At 36.5% G+C, this 27,447-nt stretch overlaps 1 protein-coding gene across 2 annotated transcripts in view; it reads left to right on the forward strand.

Moving 5' to 3' along the window:
- Positions 1-27,447, forward strand: part of LOC117324195 (spastin-like) — a 45,366-nt gene that overhangs the window by 10,034 nt on the left and 7,885 nt on the right. Inside the window, exons 2-8 of one of the 2 annotated variants that reach the window (XM_033879935.1) lie at positions 7,397-7,483; positions 10,508-10,591; positions 12,112-12,324; positions 25,552-25,709; positions 26,013-26,142; positions 26,559-26,623; positions 27,113-27,187. In XM_033879935.1, the coding sequence (XP_033735826.1) occupies positions 7,397-7,483; positions 10,508-10,591; positions 12,112-12,324; positions 25,552-25,709; positions 26,013-26,142; positions 26,559-26,623; positions 27,113-27,187 (812 nt within the window). The remainder of the gene's footprint in view (positions 1-7,396; positions 7,484-10,507; positions 10,592-12,111; positions 12,325-25,551; positions 25,710-26,012; positions 26,143-26,558; positions 26,624-27,112; positions 27,188-27,447) is intronic. The other variant, XM_033879936.1, reaches the window with a different exon arrangement.

Raw genomic sequence — 27,447 nt, forward strand, 5'->3', positions numbered from 1 at the left:
TTGAGTTCCAGCTGAGATGAATGTTATAAAAGCACAATGTTAAATCCCAGTGTTTTAAGATTGACCTTGATCAAACATTTTATTGTGTAAGTGGGTTCTTAAAATGTTTTTCTGTTGGTATTCAGGCATACATGTGCAAGTGTAGGTATAATTAAAAAGTGTTAATCCAAAGCTCAATTGTACATAAATATTGTGATTAATATCCATCTTAACTAGCTGCCTAACACAATCTTGGTCTGTCAATTGCAACAGTGTAAGGAGTGTCTGACCACTCCAGATCTGTCTCTGTGTCTGTACACATACATAGCTATACCATGCCTTTGTTCCAGTAATCCAATTAGTTTGCCAAACAGATTGTTGTGATGGTTGGTTGAGAAGATCATAGAGACTTGCATACAGAAGTCTCTAGGGAGCATCTCTTCAGATAGGGTGGGACTATAATTGCAGTGCATACATATTTACATACAGAAACATTGGACCTGTTTGATGTAAATCTGGAGTATAATGGTTGGCGGGGATCATACTATATGGCATGGATCTGTAATGAGTCAATAACTCAGTATCTATATGATATAAGGTTTAATTTCATCTCACCATGGTGTCCATTCAATTTAAATGACATTTGCAAGAATTATTTCATTGGTCGATATCTGATGTAGCAAAAGGAAGCAAAATAACAGCAAAAGAAGACATTAACGAAAGTACGATTTTGTCTGTGGTATCTGTGGTCTGGGTGCAATATCAATTTTCACAGGTTGGCCATCCCCAGTATTCATTCAATTTTGTTTGGACAAATACTGTCTACTGTACTAGTGTGATAACTTTAATGGAAGTCTGAAAAAGATGGTGCTGTTATATTTAAGACATGAAAATGAAAATACAATGTAGAATGTTATGCTTGAATATTTTGACTAAAAAAAATTTAATAAAATAAAATAAAAATAAAAATATGGATATAGACATTAGTTACACATTGATTATTTTGTGTTCATATTTGAGGTGCTGTTAATTTTTTTTTTTTTTTTTTTTTTTGTGAAATCTTAGAATAAATCCACAATTTGGTGATTTTATATCAAGCGTTTAGTAAAGGATATATATATATATAGTGTACAGGCCAGAAACAATATGGAATGACAGAGAATTGCAATTGTATAGTCTCTGTCAGTATATAGTACATGTACCATTAGGGACTACTAAATCTATATCATCTCATCATCAGACTCCTATGGAGATAGTACTGAACCAGTAGCATTTAGAGCATGCCATACTATGTGTATCATCCAACAAAAATGTCCAGCCAGGGCAACTGAATAATAGTAATATAAATTCTAATGTCCATAAATGAGATTCAACACAATGATGTTACAGGATTTCCACAGCGGCAAGTGTCTGGCAGAATCTCTCTATTTGCTGGTGATAGTGTCATGTTCAATTCATTTTATTTTGGAAACTGAAGCATTTTAACATTTATAATCAGGAATATTCTGTGCAACATGTGAATATGTAGGTAAATAAAGTTTATGACATTGTAGTATATGTTGGAGTGGAGTTTCTTATAATTATTGTTAATTGGCCATGTACGTTTTTGTTGGAAGTTTTTGCAGTGAGACACGGTATGCACTTAATCGTTAATTATCTCAACTGAAGGAAATTAAGATAATATAGATTTTACAGTATACACTTTTTCTCCACACGTGCTACATATACAGGCACTATCCCATGTATAATATGATGAGATAATTAGCATGCCTGGTTTCAAGTTTACCTGTCAAATTATAATTAATGTGTGTAGCCATGGGTGATGACGTGAGAGTTGTACATAACTTGTAAATATGAAGTGTATCACATCCAAAGTGTATTCACCTTTATTTCACCTAGAACATTTGGTACAAGTTTTGTATGCAATTAAAAAAGAAATTTATCACATGTATGTATATATCAGGCCTGTTCTCAGTGTTGTACATACATAACACATCATGCTCTCCTAAATTTTGTAATTTATCTGTACTGATGAAGTCAGTATATTTTAGGTAATAACAAAATTACATGATTGCCTTGCAAAGTCAATGGTGAAAAATATACTTTCTGAATTTAGATTTGTCCATTATTATTATATGGAAATGATGCAAATTTATTTTCTTATTTTCTCAGGAAGAGTAGTTATGTGACAGGAAGAGTAGTCATGTGACAGGAAGAGTAGTCATGTGACAGGAAGAGTAGTCATGTGACAGGAAGAGTAGTTATGTGACAGGAAGAGTAGTTATGTGACAGGAAGAGTAGTCATGTGACAGGAAGAGTAGTCATGTGACAGGAAGAGTAGTTATGTGACAGGAAGAGATATATGTGACAGGAAGAATAGTTATGTGACAGGAAGAGTAGTTATGTGACAGGAAGAGATATATGTGACAGGAAGAGTAGTTATGTGACAGGAAGAGATATATGTGACAGGAAGAGTAGTTATGTGACAGGAAGAGTAGTTATGTGACAGGAATAGTAGTTATGTGACAGGAAGAGATTTATGTGACAGGAAGAGTAGTTATGTGACAGGAAGAGATATATGTGACAGGAAGAGTAGTTATGTGACAGGAAGAGATATATGTGACAGGAAGAGTAGTTATGTGACAGGAAGAGTAGTTATGTGACAGGAAGAGATATATGTGACAGGAAGAGTAGTTATGTGACAGGAAGAGTAGTTATGTGACAGGAAGAGATATATGTGACAGGAAGAGTAGTTATGTGACAGGAAGAGTAGTCATGTGACAGGAAGAGTAGTCATGTGACAGGAAGAGTAGTCATGTGACAGGAAGAGTAGTTTTGTGACAGGAAGAGTAGTCATGTGACAGGAAGAGTAGTCATGTGACAGGAAGAGTAGTTATGTGACAGGAGGAGATATATGTGACAGGAAGAGTAGTTATGTGACAGGAAGAGTAGTTATGTGACAGGAAGAGATATATGTGACAGGAAGAGTAGTTATGTGACAGGAAGAGATATATGTGACAGGAAGAGTAGTTATGTGACAGGAAGAGTAGTTATGTGACATGAAGAGTAGTCATGTGACAGGAAGAGTAGTTATGTGACAGGAAGATATATATGTGACAGGAAGAGTAGTTATGTGACAGGAAGAGTAGTTATGTGACAGGAAGAGATATATGTGACAGGAAGAGTAGTTATGTGACAGGAAGAGATATATGTGACAGGAAGAGTAGTTATGTGACAGGAAGAGTAGTTATGTGACAGGAAGAGTAGTTATGTGACAGGAAGAGATATATGTGACAGGAAGAGTAGTTATGTGACAGGAAGAGTAGTTATGTGACAGGAAGAGTAGTTATGTGACAGGAAGAGATATATGTGAAAGGAAGAGTAGTTATGTGACAGGAAGAGTAGTTATGTGACAGGAAGAGTAGTTATGTGACAGGAAGAGATATATGTGACAGGAAGAGTAGTTATGTGACAGGAAGAGATATATGTGACAGGAAGAGTAGTTATGTGACAGGAAGAGTAGTTATGTGACAGGAGGAGTAGTTATGTGACAGGAAGAGTAGTCATGTGACAGGAAGAGTAGTCATGTGACAGGAAAAGATATATGTGACAGGAAGAGATATATGTGACAGGAAGAGTAGTTATGTGACAGGAAGAGTAGTTATGTGACAGGAAGAGTAGTTATGTGACAGGAAGAGTAGTTATGTGACAGGAAGAGTAGTTATGTGACAGGAAGAGTAGTTATGTGACAGGAAGAGATATATGTGACAGGAAGAATAGTTATGTGACAGGAAGAGTAGTTATGTGACAGGAAGAGTAGTTATGTGACAGGAAGAGTAGTCATGTGACAGGAAGAGTAGTCATGTGACAGGAAGAGTAGTCATGTGACAGGAAGAGTAGTTATGTGACAGGAAGAGATATATGTGACAGGAAGAATAGTTATGTGACAGGAAGAGTAGTTATGTGACAGGAAGAGATATATGTGACAGGAAGAGTAGTTATGTGACAGGAAGAGTAGTTATGTGACAGGAAGAGTAGTTATGTGACAGGAAGAGTAGTTATGTGACAGGAAGAGATTTATGTGACAGGAAGAGTAGTTATGTGACAGGAAGAGATATATGTGACAGGAAGAGTAGTTATGTGACAGGAAGAGATATATGTGACAGGAAGAGTAGTTATGTGACAGGAAGAGTAGTTATGTGACAGGAAGAGATATATGTGACAGGAAGAGATATATGTGACAGGAAGAGTAGTTATGTGACAGGAAGAGTAGTTATGTGACAGGAAGAGATATATGTGACAGGAAGAGTAGTTATGTGACAGGAAGAGATATATGTGACAGGAAGAGTAGTTATGTGACAGGAAGAGTAGTCATGTGATATGAAGAGTAGTCATGTGACAGGAAGAGTAGTTATGTGACAGGAAGAGATATATGTGACAGGAAGAGTAGTTATGTGACAGGAAGAGTAGTTATGTGACAGGAAGAGATATATGTGACAGGAAGAGTAGTTATGTGACAGGAAGAGATATATGTGACAGGAAGAGTAGTTATGTGACAGGAAGAGTAGTTATGTGACAGGAAGAGTAGTTATGTGACAGGAAGAGATATATGTGACAGGAAGAGTAGTCATGTGACAGGAAGAGTAGTTATGTGACAGGAAGAGTAGTTATGTGACAGGAAGAGATATATGTGAAAGAAAGAGTAGTTATGTGACAGGAAGAGTAGTTATGTGACAGGAAGAGATATATGTGACAGGAAGAGTAGTTATGTGACAGGAAGAGATATATGTGACAGGAAGAGTAGTTATGTGACAGGAAGAGTAGTTATGTGACAGGAAGAGTAGTTATGTGACAGGAGGAGTAGTTATGTGACAGGAAGAGTAGTCATGTGACAGGAAGAGTAGTCATGTGACAGGAAGAGTAGTCATGTGACAGGAAGAGATATATGTGACAGGAAGAGATATATGTGACAGGAAGAGTAGTTATGTGACAGGAAGAGTAGTTATGTGACAGGAAGAGTAGTTATGTGACAGGAAGAGATATATGTGACAGGAAGAATAGTTATGTGACAGGAAGAGTAGTTATGTGACAGGAAGAGTAGTTATGTGACAGGAAGAGTAGTTATGTGACAGGAAGAGTAGTTATGTGATAGAATCTAGCCCACTTTCCCGCTACCAGCTCTCACTGTTATTGATGACATCATTTTATTTTGTACATTATGTCATTCATAACAACTTGTTATTATTGTCACTAGGCAAGGCACCACATTTTAAACCTGATACCTGAATGTTTGTATTTAAAATTTGTTCTGATGACAACACGTCTAAGTCTCGAAACTAGTCATTTGGTTTGGTTTGGTTTATTTTGTTTAACGTCCTATTAACATCTAAGGTCATTTAAGGACGGCCTCCCGTGCGTGCGACATGCATGCGTGTGGTGAGTGCGTATGTGTGTTTTGGGAGGCTGCGGTATGTTCGTGTTAACTCTCCTTGTGATCCACCCAGCACGATGTTGTTATGGTCATCTTTACCCTTTGACTACACAACTTTACGGCCGGACTCTTGTATTCCTTTGGAATCCGTCGGCTTGGTAACACATACACAGAACGTTAACCACACCAAACTTTTTGCACGGATGTTGGACCTCCCGCATCCCGTATAACCTACTATAAAATTAATGAACTTGTTGAATAGTCTGATATGTCTCTGTCACTTTTGTAATAAATTTTGTTTTATAATATACACCTGTACGTGTAAAATCCTCAATATAATATATTTCATTTTCACAATCATATAAGAACTTGTATTCTTTAATTGGAATCCTTAATTATAACTACTATGCATGGTTGTCATGACCATTATTGTTTCTTTAAACTTGGTGTTTAAAACAGTCTTTGACCCTAAATTTGTTTGAACAACACAGTGACTTACTGACTATGGAAACAGCACTACGCTCTTGATGCATGAGTCATGTTCTTTGATACATGAAGATACATATAGGAAAAACAATTATACTGTACATGCCTACATGTATGTTAAGTTTGGCTGTGATAAAACCAGCAACAGGTTGAAGTATGTGGAAAAAACCAAATTGGATACAACACTCAGTCATGTATACATACTATTCAGACATGTTGATATAATTTGTAGCAACAAAGTTGACGGGGGATATAGGTTCTGTCCATTGAGATTCACTTTCTGCATGTTTATCTTTTGAAGGAATGATCAGATTTTGATGAAACTTGCTTGGTAGACTTATTACCTAAATTCCATGCTCAAGTTTAATTATCAGCATATTCTGCGCATATTCAATGAGACTGCTGTGATCTGATTGGCTGATTGCTTTCCGCACGATATTTTTTGAAGGAAGGATTGGATTTTGATGAAACTTGCTTGGTAGACTTTAGCTAATTACCTAAACCCCTTGCTCAAGTTTGATTATGGTCATCATATTGCGCACATATTTAATGAGGCTGCTGTGATCTGATTGGCTAATTGCTTTCCGCACAAAAGCTTTTGAAGGAATGTTCAGATTTTGATGAAACTTGATTGTAGACCTATTTCCTAAACCCCTTACTCAAGTTCAATTATCGTTATATTCCACACATATTTAATGTAATATTTGTTGATTATTTCACAGGAACTTGATGACTGAACACAAATACATGTAATGATTCTAAATGCTATGTCATGTGTTTTCATGTTTTTATACATGTTGCCCCCTTGAATTTCATAAAATACAATATTTGCTTGGGCGGGGGACTGACTGAGCTGAGTGCTATATAGTGGCATCAAATGGGGTCAAATTCAGATAAGCATTGTGAAACATATTAATTAAGTTTGGTGTGTAACAACCGGTAATTCTGGTATTAGATTTGATCCGATCAGATCAGATCGTGAAATTTTAGTGACTTCTCTCTGTAACCTTCATCAGACAAAAATCAAAATCATTAAGTCTGATGAAGAGTGTAGTCACCTAAACATCTTGCTCCTGTATCCAAAACTGAAACCAATTGTGTTGTGAAACAAGTCACTTTTCCGAATCCTTATCACAAGCCTTTCCCACACTGCTCAACAGATTTCAATAAGATTTCAGTGATTAAAAACAAATAGAAGCAAATTATAGGTAGCTCAAGATGAGGGGTTTATATACCGTAAGTGTTGATTTGAAGATAGTTTGTTTTTTAATCAAACTACAGGGCAAGTTTGAAACAAATTTTGGTAGCATCTTTAAGAATACCTAGTTATATATGGATATCAATTGCAAATTAGAAAAAGACTTAACTTCCTTGGGGGCTGATGTGGTTCATTCTTGTTTTATTCTAGCGAGGAGGTAGCAGGTCAACTACACAGGTGTAATAAAGTACTAATATTAATGTAATTAGTAACATTATTTGCATTTGTTGTATTTATTCCAGAGAGGAAGGAACAGGCCATTGAGATGTACAAGAAAGGCATTGCTGAGCTGGAAAAGGGAATTGCTGTCAATGTGGGCCAAGGTCAAGGTAACTGTCATGCTGCCAATATGGGTCAACGTTATGTTAGTGTCATTTATGTTGTCAATATGAGTCAAAGTAAGTACCATAATGTGGATCAAGGTCAATTAAGGTTAATGTCCAGCTGTTAAGTGATTATAAGACTGCATGTGATTTATAACTTAGATTTTAATTATTCAGGATATAAAAGATAAATACATGTATAATATTACGAGAGGTAAAAGAAACCTATTTGTATATGGAGATATATTTCTTGTTGTTGAACAATAAAAATTAACACCATGAACAAATCAAGGAAGTGTGAAAGACAAAGCACCTCACGATCACTGAAGCATGGTCAAATCAATATGTGAAACACAATGTCACATAAAGTCATGTAAGTTGTGAATTGTTATAATCTGAACATTCTTGCAAACAATTTTCTGTAAGTCATATATAATATATATATGTGGGGTATATTAATAACATGTGACAATTCCTCATTTTACTGTCTTTCTCTAACATTTCATGCTATTTCCCCTTATTTTATAACACTTTGCCCTAGAACTCGCTGTTTTACCCAATTTATTCACAAATGATGTAATTACATTTAAAGCATGTTTAAACGAGTGGCAATTGATCTCTGTATTGATCGGTGCTTTGTAGACGTCATGGGAAACACATAAACTGCTAACATTACAGCTGAGATGAGTTGTGCTATATGAGCTAACAAATCAAATAGGAAATTGCCATGGCCTCCTGTGTAACGATAGATACCTAACCTAGATTGTATATCTAGTGGTAGCTAGCATGTATCCTTTTAGGACTGGTATGGTGAAGGGCATCTTGTATTTTATAATTAACATTAGCTCTATCATCTTGGCTAAGGCAGTTTGATTTCTGCAAATATTTACTTTTCTTACAGAAAGTGTCTGGTTTATGATAAATATTTGTAACACGGTGCAGGTTATCTGATGATAGACACGACCCATAGAAAACATTCAAGTCACTGATCATGAAACTTGAATTGTTTGTTATAGTATATTACATTAACTTTGGTAAGTTCTATTTTACCAACCTGTGATACCGTCACATATTTTGTTCAACGTAAAATTCTAATACTATAATCTTTAACTGACTTCTTATCAATAACCAATGTAAGAGGCCAAGAGACCTGATACATTTGGCCTGTATTTATATAACATGTTGTGATGAAGGCTAACATTTGGCCTGTATTTATATAAGATGTTGTGATGAAGGCTAACAAGTTTGCTCAGTTGAATGGCTATGGTCTACTTTGAGGGTCACAGGCCTAGGCCAGCTGGCCGACCGGGGTCGAATGTGCTAAATGTACTAAGTTTTGATGACGTCTCAGTATTCTTATATTTGAATAATCATAACCAGCTGAGCTAATTAAGTTGCATTAGAATCAGATGAGAGATCTTGTTAAGATGAATTCATTTGAAATACAGATTGTCCCAAATTGCACTTACTGTTGTTATAGGTAGGGGGAAATTTTACTACACTATAGAGGAGAATTTACAAGTAACATTAATATCATATATACTTACATATATCTTTTTAGGGAAATCTTTTGAGGGAAATTTAAGACTAGATTTTAAATGTGGGAACACAAAGAAATCCATTTTGTAGAATTACTATTATGTATTGGTGTTGATATTTATATCAACAATTGTTACCAAATATGTGTAGTTATGTAACATTGCAACTCCTGTCTCGATAATCATGTCAATCAAAACTTTGGAAAACTTCATTTTGATTACTTTAGCAGTTGCCAACCCCTATAAACTTTGGACCTGCTCTAGATCTTTATGATTGTAATTTGATTGGTGGATTAACTTTGATTGGTCAGGTGGTCGGGTGGTGCAGTGGTGGATTAACTTTGATTGGTTAGGTGGTCGGGTGGTGCAGTGGTGGATTAACTTTGATTGGTCAGGTGGTCGGGTGGTGCAGTGGTGGATTAACTTTGATTGGTCAGGTGGTCGGGTGGTGCAGTGGTATCATGCTTGCCTTTCTCTTAGGCAGTTGGGGTTTAATTCTCCATTTGAACATGAAAGGTTTGGGGTTCCTTACCATGTGGATTTTTGGGTTACCTGGGATGACTTTCAGATGCCCTATTGCAATCACCTTTTATCTAGTGTCGTGCAGTGTGAGTTGTAAATATTACATTTTTGACTTCTTTTCAATAACCGAAAAGCCTAGGGCCACAATATTGAGCCAGTATTATGCCTGATGAAGGGCTACCAAAATTATTCAAATGAATGCATTGGACCTACTTTATAGGTCATGAGAGTTAGATATGTTAACAATTGCCATGATATTGGACTAGTTTCACGCAGGAAAAAAAAAGGGCCACCAAAGGTGTTCAAATGAATGACCTTATTGTACTTTCAAGGTCACAGAGATCAAATGTGTTAAAATTGTTAAATTCTCAATAACCAAGAGGCCCAAGGTCATGCTATTGGGACAGTGGCATGTTTGGCGTTGACCTACCTTCAAGGTCACATGGGTCAAATGAATGAATGAAAGAATGAATGAATCTTTTAAACAAGTTCTTCTCAATAACCAAGAGGCCTAAAGCAATTATATTGGGCTAGTTTCATGCTGGGATAAATGACCTTGATGTACTTTCAAAGTCATAGAGGTCAAATATGTTTAAATTTTTGGATGACTTCTCAATAACCAAGAAGCACAAGATCATGATATATATATATATTGAGACAGTGGCATATATGCATGCTTGGATTGAAAAGTTTGTTGAATTTAATGACCTTGACCCTACCTTCAAGGTTACACTGGTAAGATGTGCTAAATTCTTAATTTAGAAACACCGTCTAAATTAAATGTATGTTAACTCGGGTGACCGTTAAGTAAGGCCCACGGACCTCTTGTTTTTGAGTTGTGCGGATTCCTCTGACAGTAAGATCACTCTCATGCTTTCATCTGGTCCAACAAGTTAATGTAATTTGATATTACTTGATTCACAATTTTTGTAAAGTAAATAAAAAGTTTACATTTGATTTGATACTGCAGGTGACCACTGGGACAAAGCACGTCGACTACAACAGAAGATGATGACCAATATGGTGATGGCCCAGGATCGACTGGACATCCTCGGTAAGTCAGGCAGTGAAGAGACAGGACTGATTACATATGGCAGCAAATATCAAATAATTTGAAATCATCATATCAAAATGTTTTTGACAAAATATGCTAATTGCTCAGTCCTGATTACCAATGGTGATACATTGGCAATGTAAAAGGTTGATCAATTACTGCATTTGACACTAGTGAACAATAACTTTAGATTCTAAAGTTTGTAATAAAGAATTCAATGGTCAGTTAATTTTGATGTTCCGTGTATTTACACTGTGGTATGATTTCTGTTCTACCTAATTGTTGTGGTGTTGTGGTGCATGTTTGTCCATTACACTTGATGTTGTTGTTATTACCTATATACTACAATAATAGTACCCAAGAATTGTTAATCTGTATGCTTTTATTTGTTTCTTCAAATTTTTATTTTTAACTTTCTTTTATATATATCAGTCTTTAGTTTAGCACTCAATATCATTAATTATTATCTTATTGTTATGAATAGAAATAGGGTATACTGGGTATACATTGTACATCACAGTACTAAAGTATCAATTAATCGTTAGTCTATAGGCTGTTGTTCAGTAAAATTCACCTTTGCTCCTAAAAAGTATTAATTATTTAGTCAAATTCATTATTCAAATAAATTCAAATTGGCAATAAAACAAGGAATTATAAAATTAGCTCTGACCAGTCCACATTTCCCATGTAAATACAGTGGGTCACACTGATTTTCGATGTTCCTCAATACTTGATTGGTCATCTATGATCTTATTTTTCACCCCGGAAACAACAATTTTACATTTGCATATGAAGCCGGGATAATAGTATTGTAGTGACCCGCCTGGCCCCATCACATCTTGACTGAATCATTAATGAAATTATCAATATATTGGCTTCACCTGTAAATGTTATCCTGATTCTTGATCAATTTAATTCTGTCATCCCTAAAGTAATCATCATAAGGGTAGATACCAGTCAAAGAACATGTGAAAGATAACACAATAAAAAAATTTTCAGCAATTTTCTGAGAATTAGCATCCACATATTTTGAGATTTGCACTGGTATATATTGATTTTAATATAAACATATCTGTGATAATGCATTAACTTTTCATTGCCAGTAAAACTCAGTTTATGATTAGAATCACTATACAGTGTACCTCAGAATTGTTGGTATTAAGATGTCCTTGGCTGAAGAAAACTACGTACACTGTTGTCAGAATCAAATGTAATGGCTCACAGCACCATATTATATATTTTGATTTAAGTGAACTTGAAATCTGAGATATGAATGAAGTTATATATACTGTTTACTATTGAAAATAAAGCGAAGTTAAAATTTCTTGATAAGAAAAGGTTCCTGGTAAATATTTGTTCATTTTCAGTGTTTGAACTGTCATAAGACACTCCCTTAGCTATCTCATCTATGGACATATAAAACTTTCTGAGATTTCAAGGTCATTTTACCTTTTTGCTTTAAGTGTTGTATTTTCTTTTAGTTTTAATCTTGTAGCCTGCTATCATTTCTTTTTGTGTAGATAAGATGCTACATTCCTTAGCTGTAACTTCCGTCCCTACCGATGCTGCTACATGTTTACCTAATCCGTCCGAATCGTCTGAATCCAAGGAAAAATCACAACCCTTCCCTAGTGCCAACAGCATAGACACAAAATCCACTGTGCGTGCGCGGAAACCTATCGGAAAAGACGTTCCCAAAAGCAATAATAAGACTAAATCAGACGAATCCACAGGTAGTTTATTTGTTGTCAAATCTTAGCTACTTAATTTCATCACTTGCACGTTAAATTACTGTAGACTTTTTTTTTCAATTGCTTAGAGCGGGATTGGAAGGGAAAAGGGTAATATGGGGCGCTATAGGATATAGCCTGACGAACAGCATGTATGTAGTCCTTTATCTTATCAAGCTTACTAGTGACGCTTGAGCTTGTTTCGATTAACTCCTTGTGTTAATAGTCCTTCATGTGTGTTATTGAGGATGGCAGTAATGGACAGTCCTCCAGGTGTGTTATTGAGGTTGGCAGTAATGGACAGTCCTCCAGATGTGTTATTGAGGATGGCAGTAATGGACAGTCCTCCAGATGTGTTATTGAGGTTGTCAGTAATTGACAGTCCTCCAGGTGTGTTATTGAGGATGGCAGTAATGGACAGTCCTCCAGGTGTGTTATTGAGGATGGCAGTAATGGACAGTCCTCGAGTCAGATGTGTTATTGAGGATGGCAGTAATGGACAGTCCTCCAGGTGTGTTATTGAGGATGGCAGTAATGGACTGTGTCCTCCAGGTGTGTTATTGAGGATGGCAGTAATGGACAGTCCTCCAGGTGTGATATTGAGAATGGCAGTAATGGACAGTCCTCCAGGTGTGTTATTGAGGATGGCAGTAATGGACTGTGTCCTCCAGGTGTGTTATTGAGGATGGCAGTAATGGACAGTCCTCCAGGTGTGATATTGAGAATGGCAGTAATGGACAGTCCTCCAGGTGTGTTATTGAGGATGGCAGTAATGGACAGTCCTCCAGGTGTGTTATTGAGGATGGCAGTAATGGACAGTCCTCCAGGTGTGTTATTGAGGATGGCAGTAATGGACAGTCCTCCAGGTGTGTTATTGAGGATGGCAGTAATGGACATGTCCTCCAGAGTGTGTTATTGAGGATGGCAGTAATGGACTGTCCTCCAGGTGTGTAATTGAGGATGGCAGTAATGGACTGTCCTCCAGGTGTGTTATTGAGGTTGGCAGTAATGGACTGTCCTCCAGGTGTGTTATTGAGGATGGCGGTAATGGACTGTATTCCAGGTGTGTTATTGAGGTTGGCAGTAATGGACTGTGTCCTCCAGGTTTGTTATTGAGGATGGCAGTAATGGACAGTCCTCCAGGTGTGTTATTGAGGATGGCAGTAATGGACAGTCCTCCAGGTGTGTTATTGAGGATCGCAGTAATGGACAGTCCTCCAGGTGTGTTATTGAGGATGGCAGTAATGGACTGTCCTCCAGGTGTGTTATTGAAGTTGGCAGTAATGGACTGTCCTCCAGGTGTGTTATTGAGGATGGCAGTAATGGACAGTCCTCCAGGTGTGTTATTGAGGATGGCAGTAATGGACTGTCCTCCAGGTGTGTAATTGAGGATGGCAGTAATGGACTGTCCTCCAGGTGTGTTATTGAGGTTGGCAGTAATGGACTGTCCTCCAGGTGTGTTATTGAGGATGGCGGTAATGGACTGTATTCCAGGTGTGTTATTGAGGTTGGCAGTAATGGACAGTCCTCAGGTGTGTTATTGAGGATGGCAGTAATGGACTGTCCTCCAGGTGTGTTATTGAGGATGGCAGTAATGGACTGTGTCCTCCAGGTGTGTTATTGAGGATGGCGGTAATGGACTGTCCTCCAGGTGTGTTATTGAGGATGGCAGTAATGGACAGTCCTCCAGGTGTGTTATTGAGGATGGCGGTAATGGACTGTCCTCCAGGTGTGTTATTGAGGATGGCAGTAATGGACAGTCCTCCAGGTGTGTTATTTAGGATGGCAGTAATGGACAGTCCTCAGGTGTGTTATTGAGGATGGCGGTAATGGACTGTGTCCTCCAGGTGTGTTATTGAGGATGGTGGTAGTGGACTGTCCTCCAGGTGTGATATTGATGTTGGTAGTAATTGACAGTCCTCCAGGTGTGTTATTGAGGTTGGCAGTAATGGACAGTCCTCCAGGTGTGTTATTGAGGTTGGCAGTAATGGACAGTCCTCCAGGTGTGTTATTGAGGATGGCAGTAATGGACAGTCCTCCAGGTGTGTTATTGAGGATGGCAGTAATGGACAGTCCTCCAGGTGTGTTATTGAGGATGGCAGTAATGGACTGTCCTCCAGGTGTGATATTGAGGATGGCAGTAATAGACTGTGTCCTCCAGGTGTGTTATTGAGGATGGCGGTAATGGACAGTCCTCCAGGTTTGTTATTGAGGATGGCAGTAATGGACAGTCCTCCAGGTGTGTTATTGAGGATGGCAGTAATGGACTGTCCTCCAGGTGTGTTATTGAGGATGGCGGTAATGGACAGTCCTCCAGGTGTGTTATTGAGGATGGCAGTAATGGACTGTCCTCCAGGTGTGTTATTGAGGTTGGTGGTAATGGACTGACCTCCAGGTGTGTTATTGAGGATGGCGGTAATGGACAGTCCTCCAGGTGTGTTATTGAGGATGGCAGTAATGGACAGTCCTCCAGGTGTGTTATTGAGGATGGCAGTAATGGACAGTCCTCCAGGTGTGTTATTGAGGATGGCAGTAATGGACAGTCCTCCAGGTGTGTTATTGAGGATGGCAGTAATGGACAGTCCTCCAGGTGTGTTATTGAGGATGGCAGTAATGGACTGTGTCCTCCAGGTGTGTTATTGAGGATGGCAGTAATGGACAGTCCTCCAGGTGTGTTATTGAGGATGGCAGTAATGGACTGTGTCCTCCAGGTGTGTTATTGAGGATGGCAGTAATGGACAGTCCTCCAGGTGTGTTATTGAGGATGGCAGTAATGGACAGTCCTCCAGGTGTGTTATTGAGGATGGCAGTAATGGACAGTCCTCCAGGTGTGTTATTGAGGATGGCAGTAATGGACTGTCCTCCAGGTGTGTTATTGAGGATGGCAGTAATGGACAGTCCTCCAGGTGTGTTATTGAGGATGGCAGTAATGGACTGTGTCCTCCAGGTGTGTTATTGAGGATGGCAGTAATGGACAGTCCTCCAGGTGTGTTATTGAGGATGGCAGTAATGGACAGTCCTCCAGGTGTGTTATTGAGGATGGCAGTAATGGACAGTCCTCCAGGTGTGTTATTGAGGTTGCCAGTAATGGACTGTGTCCTCCAGGTGTGTTATTGAGGATGGCAGTAATGGACAGTCCTCCAGGTTTGTTATTGAGGATGGCAGTAATGGACAGTCCTCCAGGTGTGATATTGAGGTTGGCAGTAATGGACTGTGTCCTCCAAGTGTGTTATTGAGGATGGCAGTAATGGACTGTGTCCTCCAGGTGTGTTATTAAGGATGGCAGTAATAGACAGTCCTCCAGGTGTGTTATTGAGGATGGCAGTAATGGACTGTGTCCTCCAGGTGTGTTATTGAGGATGGCAGTAATGGACAGTCCTCCAGGTGTGTATTGAGGATGGCAGTAAATGTACACTTGGCTTCACTAACTGAAATAAGGAAAATTCTTCTCCATCTTAAGCAGAAAAGTTTACTAACATTGTTAACATCAAATATTAATAATGAGACCTGAAAACACCATTTCATTAAACCTAGTGTGTTTTTGAAATGATTCACAATATTATTTATAAAAAGTATGATGTAAACAATGGAACGGAGCTGCAGTATTGATTTTTGAGAATCCTTTTCAAAATGGAGTTTTTACATTATTCCTAATTTCCCCTAGGCCTGACAGCCGTTTCCTGTAGGACTGATATCAGTGTTAGTGCTACCTGTTGAGAACTTACATCACACTTCTGGCGTCATTTGCACATATTGAACATTAAATGTAGCTTAGAAGGTGCACACGCGACCCTCTGATTGATGTGTCCTCCAGATGTAGTATAAGTAGACATTTGAGTACATTAAACAAGCACTAGATATCTTCCAAGCATCACAGTCCTCAGCATGTGTTTATGGACTCCCTTTACAACATACGATACTGATGTGGGCAGTATGACACCTCTGGAGGTGTAAACTTCACACATCTATAAGGAGGAGATCAATCTTCAATCTCTGGTCAGACTCCATATCAATGGCCGTTATATACTAACTGTGATGTCCAGACAGCTATGTTTAGAATTAAGTGGTCTGCCCACACTTGTAGCCAGTAAGTTATACTATTCCATTTGCAAAGCAGTAACTTTATGGTAAATCTAACATTTCCAGAGTAGCCAGTTGCAAGCATTCATTATTTTTTGGAGGTATTTTGATGACTTGATCATCTGTAAGTTTGATTAGTGTACAAATGTACCTGTGTGAGGTCTGAGTTTATTACAGTAAAACTTGAATATAACAAACTCGGTTAGGACGAATTTTCACGTATAATGAAATAGAAATTAATCCCCGACTGTAGCACTATATAATATTAGTAATGTAACCACTTGTACAGCGAAATTTATATAACAAATTTTTGTTCATAACAAACTAATTCTTGGGTCCCTTCATCTCTCTGTCTTCGTAATTAAGCACTCACATAATGAATCGCCAATCACCCGTAGATTTACCTGTACAGGGTTTGTTTACACAGCCGTCGAAGGTCACGGCCAGCTTGCCAGGGCTCCCCAAGGGGATTTATTTGTGTGTTTACAGGTAAGCTCACATACGCAGTACATAGCAGGTACGTTTTTGCAGGTACACATTGTACATGTATAATGAAATAAATTTAATGAGTACTAATCAGTGTCGGGTTGTATATATGTCTTTGACTGTGTTGTGTCAGTGTAGATAGGGCTTCGCCGTCGAGAAAGCGCAAGGCTTTAACGTTGGAGATGAAATTTATGATAGTGACAGCTGTAGAAGAAAGGAAAAAATCTAAGAAAGACATCGCAGGTGACTTTGATATCCCTGCAAGTACTTTAAGCACTTTTCTTTAACACGAGGATGATATTATTACTCAGTATTCGTCATTGGCATCACCAAGTCGAAAACGTGGACAATTGCGACGTTTCGTCGAGGCACAGTCGAATGCCCTTGACTGTTCAATCTTTTATTACTCTAAGGACCGATGCATGTTTCCTTTTTGGACTTTTTTACGAAAAAGTGCAAGCGTATTTTTTCGGTAATTAAAGCAACGTTGTTTTAACAGTACTAGTCTTACAAATTCGCTAGTTAAAGTAGGATTAACACGTATAACAAATTTTTTTATGAACTTTTATTCCCGTTCGTTTTATTTATACAACGAACTACTTGTATAACGAATTCAATTTCATGGTCCCTTGGAGTTCGTTATAAACGAGTTTTACTGTATACACACAGGGTTACTTGTTCATGTATTTTCAGTGTGGTAGATATACCAGCTGCTTAAGCTGGATGAGTGGTTAATTAAATGTTTTTGTGATTGGAATAAAGAACTCTGTATGGACCATGGCAGGCTTGATTTCCATTGATCCGACTACCACTGTGTGAGTGAGGTGACAGCTATCACATAACATACTGATTCATTAGGCCTAATGGTGTGCTAATGTTACATATTATTACACGTTACACTAATTCACGGGTACTATAAAGCTTATTTATGTACACTAACTCACGGGTACTATAAAGCTTATTTATGTACACTAACTCAAGGGTACTATAAAGCTTATTTATGTACACTAATTCACGGGTACTATAAAGCTTATTTATGTACACTAACTCACAGGTACTATAAAGCTTATTTATGTACGCTAATTCATGGGTACTATAAAGCTTATTTATGTACACTTACTCACGGGTACTATAAAGCTTATTTATGTACACTAATTCATGGGTACTATAAAGCTTATTTATGTACGCTAATTCATGGGTACTATATAAAGCTTATTTATGTACACTAACTCACGGGTACTATAAAGCTTATTTATGTACACTAATTCATGGGTACTATATAAAGCTTATTTATGTACACTAACTCACGGGTACTATAAAGCTTATTTATGTACACTATTCATGGGTACTATAAAGCTTATTTATGTATGCTAATTCACGGGTACTATAAAGCTTATTTATGTACACTAATTCACGGGTACTATAAAGCTTATTTATGTACACTAATTCATGTGTACTATAAAGCTTATTTATGTACGCTAATTCATGGGTACTATAAAGCTTATTTATGTACACTAACTCACGGGTACTATAAAGCTTATTTATGTACACTAACTCACAGGTACTATAAAGCTTATTTATGTACACTAACTCACGGGTACTATAAAGCTTATGTATGTACACTTACTCACGGGTACTATAAAGCTTATTTATGTACACTAATTCATTAGGATGTACAACTGTGTTCCCATCATTATTTTCCATTATTATGTAACTGACCACAGTAACTAGATAGCTGCCAAATGTCCACTTTGATTTTGATAATCATTGATAGTTTTTGATTATTATATTTCTTAGAAAAGAAGCTAATAGATCTTTTTACAATTAGTGTACATTCTCCTTGGGACAGTTGATTTAGTGTATGGAATATATCCAGTTGATGACTATCCAGGGAAGCTATATTGTGTTGGTGATTTGTGAAGATAAAATAAGGATAAAATGATGTAATGCCATGGATTATGATTTAACAAGTAGAACACTGAAAATTGACTGAATCATAATATTACATTCTGACACTGTCCCAGAGTTATTGTTAAATACAGAAGTTAGGCGAGAAACATACAGACATATTACAATATGCGACATGACACAATACAGGATATCAGGATCACTTGTGTATAAGATCTATAGTATTTAATAGTCACTGCAGTGGATTCTGTTGTATCCAAACCAGGATAAACCCTAACAAACTGGTCTTTGATGTTGTAGTTAGGTGATATTAAAAGGTGACATTTTACAGGGATAATAGAATTATTGTTCCTGTAGTTTTGGGATGTTGTCAATAATGTTCTTCGGATGTTTGATATAATTAGTTACAATTAGATACATGTAGCTTGTGATGCATTGCCACAGATAATTCTGCTCTTAAACTGTTTTTTTTTTTTTTTTTTTTAAATCTCACTTGGATGTAAAATTCAGACTTTGATGGGAGATATATTTCCTGTCTGACAATAATTGCACATAAAATAAATTCTGCTGAGGAACTGTATTGATCTGCTGGAATCCTCACACGGTCAATCATTGTCAGATCTCAGTACACAGACATCTGGAGTCAGACCAAATTGATTTTAGTCTTGAGCTGTTCAACACTTGATTCACAATTTTATTTGGAAAAAAAATGCATTAACATTCATTTGGTGCACAGTTTCAACATACTAATATATCCATTTTTAAATGTGAATTGTCTCCCCTTCCAAATCTTATGTTTCGTTTTTATAATCAGTCTAGTATTATCATTTGATCAGATGCAATTTCTTTATGGTGAAATTTAATTTTAAAAGTAGCTCGGGTTTCTTAGTTTCCTGTCATGAGCATCCTTCTTGTCCAGAGGTGCCCTACAGCTATTGTCTTTTAATCTTCATTATCTGGTAACTTTTAATAATTTTTGTGTTGGTATAGTGTAATGTCTCCTTGGTATTTTAGAATTATGATTCCATGATTACCTAGATTTACTCCTGTAAATGATAGCTATAAAACATGGATACATGTACATATATTATATACAGCTGTCAGTAGATCTATAAAACATGGATACATGTACATATATTATATACAGCTGTCAGTAGATCTATAAAACATGGATACATGTACATATGTTATATACTCTGTCAGTAGATCTATATAACATGGATACATGTACATATGTTATATACACTGTCAGTAGATCTATGAAACATGGATACATGTACATATATTATATACTCTGTCAGTAGATCTATAAAACATGGATACATGTACATATGTTATATACACTGACAGTAGATCTATAAAACATGGATACATGTACATATGTTATATACACTGTCAGTAGATCTATAAAACATGGATACATGTACATATGTTATATACTCTGTCAGTAGATCTATAAAACATGGATACATGTACATATGTTATATACACTGTCAGTAGATCTATAAAACATGGATACATGTACATATGTTATATACAGCTGTCAGTAGATCTATAAAACATGGATACATGTACATATGTTATATACTCTGTCAATAGATCTATAAAACATGGATACATGTACATATGTTAAATACTGTGAGTAGATCTATAAAACATGGATACATGTACATATGTTATATACTCTGTCAGTAGATCTATAAAACATGGATACATGTACATATGTTATATACTCTGTCAGTAGATCTATAAAACATGGATACATGTACATATGTTATATACAGCTGTCAGTAGATCTATAAAACATGGATACATGTACATATGTTATATACAGCTGTCAGTAGATCTATAAAACATGGATACATGTACATATGTTATATACTCTGTCAATAGATCTATAAAACATGGATATATGTACATATGTTATATACACTGTCAGTAGATCTATAAAACATGGATACATGTACATATGTTATATACAGCTGTCAGTAGATCTATAAAACATGGATACATGTACATATGTTATATACACTGTCAGTAGATCTATAAAACATGGATACATGTACATATGTTATATACTCTGTCAGTAGATCTATAAAACATGGATACATGTACATATGTTATATACAGCTGTCAATAGATCTATAAAACATGGATACATGTACATATGTTATATACTCTGTCAGTAGATCTATAAAACATGGATACATGTACATATGTTATATACACTGTCATTAGATCTATAAAACATGGATACATGTACATATGTTATATACAGCTGTCAGTAGATCTATAAAACATGGATACATGTACATATGTTATATACTCTGTCAATAGATCTATAAAACATGGATACATGTACATATGTTATATACAGCTGTCAGTAGATCTATAAAACATGGATACATGTACATATGTTATATACAGCTGTCAGTAGATCTATAAAACATGGATACATGTACATATGTTATATACTCTGTCAATAGATCTATAAAACATGGATACATGTACATATGTTATATACAGCTGTCAGTAGATCTATAAAACATGGATACATGTACATATGTTATATACAGCTGTCAATAGATCTATACAACATGGATACATGTACATATGTTATATACAGCTGTCAATAGATCTATAAAACATGGATACATGTACATATATTATATACACTGTCAGTAGATCTATAAAACATAGATTCATGTACATATGTTATATACTCTGTCAATAGATCTATAAAACATGGATACATGTACATATGTTATATACTCTGTCAATAGATCTATAAAACATGGATACATGTACATATGTTATATACACTGTCAGTAGATCTATAAAACATGGATACATGTACATGTACATATGTTATATACAGCTGTCAGTAGATCTATAAAACATGGATACATGTACATATGTTATATACTCTGTCAGTAGATCTATAAAACATGGATACATGTACATATGTTATATACTCTGTCAGTAGATCTATAAAACATGGATACATGTACATATGTTATATACTCTGTCAGTAGATCTATAAAACATGGATACATGTACATATGTTATATACAGCTGTCAATAGATCTATAAAACATGGATACATGTACATATGTTATATACTCTGTCAGTAGATCTATAAAACATGGATACATGTACATATGTTATATACAGCTGTCAATAGATCTATAAAACATGGATACATGTACATATGTTATATACAGCTGTCAGTAGATCTATAAAACATGGATACATGTACATATGTTATATACTCTGTCAGTAGATCTATAAAACATGGATACATGTACATATGTTATATACTCTGTCAGTAGATCTATACAACATGGATACATGTACATATGTTATATACAATGTCAGTAGATCACACATAAGTACATGACTGCCACAAGATTTGTAATGATTAACTGAGAACTTGACAAAACAAATCAATGCCCATACACTTATATATGACAGCTGTATGCAGGCTTGTGACTTATTGTTTAATAAGCCACTGACAGCTATGAAAGAATGTTGAGCCAATCATTACCGAAGTTTCAGTAAAAATTGTCTTTGCCTGCAACACATGGTGTTCCGACAGCATCATTGTCAACATTTCACTTTAAAGTTTTCTGTTTAGATTCATTGCTCAAAAAAGTTTGAGTGTTCATCGATCAATTTAAACTAAACTTGGATATAGTTAGATCTAGTGGACATCTTAAAACACCCTTCTTTTACGGAATATCATCCAGTAAGATCACATAGCTGACATCTTAAAACACCCTTCTTTTATGGAATATAATTCAGAATTTCTATATACATATATATGGCCCAGTGATCCTGGAAATTCCAGGTAATGGGAATCTAGACTTTTAAAGTTTTGTGTTTAGCTCAGTTTCTCAAAAAGTATCATTGTTATTCAAACCAAATCTAGAATATACAGTGATTGGATTGTACTTTGTAGTAGGGACATCTCCACACACCTACTGATTAGGTGAATTTATTTTTTTGCTGTATTTTTGGGTTAAAAACCTTGGATTTGTAGAAAATTACATAAAATCTTTATTGCTTCTGCAATTGAGTAACAAATTAGTTTATAGCTAAAAGAAATAATGATTTGTAATGCATCAATATTTACACGTCTTGGCTGCTCCTAGAAAAAGTACCAAAATTTCAGTGAATTTTGGAGTATACTTAGAATTTACTATACTCACAAAACTGAACAGGTGAGACGTTAAGTTACATATAATTCTTAGATTTCTTGTATTTATTTATAAAGCGCATATAGGTCATCGATGTTTTAAGAAACATGGTGATACTGTGCTGTATATGTCCACAGTAACACACCTTCCTAACTTATTACACACCTCACGTGGTATGTATCCAGTTATACACCTCACTTGGTTTGTATCCACAATTACACACCTCACTTGGTTTGTATCCACAATTACACACCTACCTCACTTGGTATGTATCCATGCACACTTATTCACCTCACATGGTATGTATCCACATTTATATACCTACCCCACTTGGTATGTATCCACAATTACACACCTCACTTGATATATATGTATCCACAATTACACACCTCACTTGGTATGTATCCACAATTACACACCTCACTTGGTTTGTATCCACAATTATACACCTACCTCACTTGGTATGTATCCACACTTATTCACCTCACTTGGTATGTATCCACAATTACACACCTCACTTGGTATGTATCCACAATTACACACCTCACTTGGTATGTATCCACAATTACACACCTCACTTGGTATGTATCCACAATTACACACCTCACTTGGTATGTATCCACAATTACACACCTCACTTGGTATGTATCCACAATTACACACCTCACTTGGAATGTTTCCACAATTACACACCTCACTTGGTATGTATCCACAATTATACACCTCACTTGGTATGTATCCACAATTATACACCAACCTCACTTGAAATGCATCCACAATTATACACCTCACTTGGTATGTATCCACAATTATACACCAACCTCACTTGAAATGTATCCACAATTATACACCTCACTTGGTATGTATCCACACTTACACACCTCACTTGGTATGTATCCACAAATACACACCTCACTTGGTATGTATCCACAATTACACACCTACCTCACATGGTATGTATCCATAATTACACACCTCACATGGTATGTATCCACAACTACACACCTCACTTGGTATGTATCCACAATTACACACCTCACTTGGTATGTATCCACAATTACACACCTCACTTGGTATGTATCCACAATTACACACCTCACTAGGTATGTATCCACAAGTACACACCTCACTTGGTATGTATCCACAATTATACACCTACCTCACTTGGTACGTATCCACAATTACACACCTCACATGGTATGCATCCACAATTACACACCTACCTCACTTGGTATGTATCCACAATTACACACCTCACTTGGTATGTATCCACAATTACACACCTCACTTGGAATGTATCCACAATTACACACCTACCTCACTTGGTATGTATCCATAATTACACACCTCACTTGGTATGTATCCACAATTACACACCTCACATGGTATGTATCCACAATTACACACCTACCTCATTTGGTATGTATCCACAATTATACACCTCACTTGGTATGTATCCACAATTACACACCTCACTTGGTAGGTATCCACAATTACACACCTACCTCACTTGGTACGTATCCACAAATACACACCTCACTTGGTATGTATCCACAATTACACACCTACCTCACTTGGTATGTATCCACAATTACACACCTCACTTGGTATGTATCCACAATTACACACCTTACTTGGTATGTATCCACAATTACACACCTCACTTGGTATGTATCCACAATTACACACCTACCTCACTTGGAATGTATCCACAATTACACACCTCACATGGTATGTATCCACAATTATACACCTACCTCACTTGGTATGTATCCACAATTATACACCTACCTCACATGGTACGTATCCACAATTACACACCTCACTTGGTATGTATCCACAATTACACACCTCACTTGGTATGTATCCACAATTACACACCTCACATGGTATGTATCCACAATTACACACCTCACTTGGAATGTATCCACAATTACACACCTCACTTGGTATGTATCCACAATTACACACCTACCTCACATGGTATGTATCCACAATTACACACCTACCTCACTTGGTATGTATCCATAATTACACACCTCACATGGTATGTATCCACAATTACACACCTCACATGGTATGTATCCACAATTACACACCTCACATGGTATGTATCCACAATTACACACCTCACTTGGAATGTATCCACAATTACACACCTCACTTGGTATGTATCCACAATTACACACCTCACATGGTATGTATCCACAATTATACACCTCACTTGGTATGTATCCACATTTATACACCAACCTCACTTGAAATGTATCCACAATTACACACCTCACTTGGTATGTATCCACAAATACATACCTTCCTCAATTGGTATGTATCCACAATTACACACCTACCTCACTTGGTATGTATCCACATTTTAACACCTCACTTGGTATGTATCCACAATTACACACCTCACTTGGGATTTGTCCACCGGTACCGTTACACACTTCACTTGATATATGTCCACGATTGCACATCTCACTTGGGACACGTCCATTATTTTACAGTTTACTAGTAGTATTTCATATTTTTATTAATCAACATCTTATTTGTTCAGCATCCAGCAAGATGTGGAAACCTATGAAACAGCCCCTGGCAGTGCACAAGAGTAACACCCTTCCTCGTAACAGTCGCCCTGCCAGTACAGGAGGGTCCTCCTCTGCCACCTCCTCACCAGCACGCAAGTTCTCACACCAAAGGCAGCACTCGCAACAGGTACACACAAGCCCAACAGTGTTATTCTTATGTTTTTATAATTCTTTTATTCTTAGATACATATAAACATTTTTCCTAGAGAATTATTGTCTGAAAATAAAAGCATATCAGAAATGAGGTGATTTAAGAATCATTCTCAACAGCTTCACTCTCTGTACATGACATTGTCTGAGCAAAGTGATTAATATTCAGTAATAAGAAAATAAAGTTTGTTCAGATTTTTTCTACAATAACAAGATAGAAAATTGGTGGTGATCTTTGGAAATGAATGTCATGTATGAGATGTAAAACTTCCATACACAGAACCCTGGGGGTCGTCCTGCAAAAAAGGACTTGTCTTCCCTTAAGTTGAAGAACATTGACAAGAAGCTTGCAGAGACCATCATTAATGAGATAGTGGACACTGGTCCTCCAGTGCAGTTTAAGGACATTGGTCAGTATACAGCTACACTAAAACTTCTCTTAAAATTCTCTATAGGGTTTTAAAACATATAAGGTTGAGCCTAATTTTGGATTTTGATTTAATTTGTAATAAGCAGAAATTCCTTTCAAACCTGTTCATCTTAATGAAGGAAGTTTTATTGTATATGGACATATTATTTGTTAGGTCTATTTTGGAATTCAGTATATCACTCGTCATGTTTTGAAAAATATAATCAAAAATACAGAAAAGTAAAATTTTGATACATTTTCTAGCCAATAGCATGTTTAATTACAGTTGACCATTAATTTTAGGGTAATAAACACTTGCATCACCTGGTTAGACAGAGAAAAGTTCACCACTTAGTCATGAGAAGCAATAAGACTATGCATTAATGTTAAGTATACAATGTATTGATGTGTTTACAGCTGGTCAGGACACAGCAAAACAAGCTCTTCATGAAATTGTGATACTCCCCGCCTTAAGACCGGAGGTAGGTTTTTCTGGTAAAATATTTGCTCACCGTCAGTCACAGATTGTTATTGCTTCTTGTACTTTTGACCAACCTTTTATCGATTTTAACTTTTCGTCAAAATCACACATGTTGACTATATAATCAGGGAGTTCGCGAACAACAATCTGGCATTTGAATAGTTACCGGTGCTTTTCTCTATACCAGTGTAGACAATACATCAACAAATGTATTTGATAGTAGAGTTAGAAAACTGTAAACATGGAAATTAAAGGTAATTATGCAGAGTCCTTTTGATTGTGAGAATTTCCCCCGTGCATATTATTTTGATATCAATTTAAGTAATCTTGATCTTCAAACGAAGGTAGATAGATCGTGAAGATTACCCCATGCGTTTAGTTTATATATTGAAAACTAGAAATCAATCCCTCACGAAAATAAGAAAAAAACCATGTTAACAGTATTATATTTTACACACAGTTATTCAAGAACAATAATTCCCTCTTTCAGTTATTTACTGGTCTGCGGGCACCAGCCAGGGGTCTGCTGTTGTTTGGTCCTCCAGGGAATGGTAAAACTATGTTGGTAAGTGTAGAAGTTGATAATTAGTATGCTTTTTAATCAGGGAATAAATTAAATTGTATTCAACATAATCGCATTCATGAAATAGTTTGTTACTTTGTTAGTCCAGTTTTGGTGACTATACCCTACTCCTATAACATAAGGGGCCGCTGGTCGGCTCTTTTTCTATCGGATATTATTTTGCCGACTGCGACCTCTTATTTCCGAAGCACTAATTCTTTGATGCAGTTTCCGCCCGAAATCCGGGCGGAACGAAATATGCT

This window comes from Pecten maximus, chromosome 3 (genome assembly GCF_902652985.1).
Source record: "Pecten maximus chromosome 3, xPecMax1.1, whole genome shotgun sequence".
Lineage (NCBI taxonomy): Eukaryota > Metazoa > Mollusca > Bivalvia > Pectinida > Pectinidae > Pecten > Pecten maximus.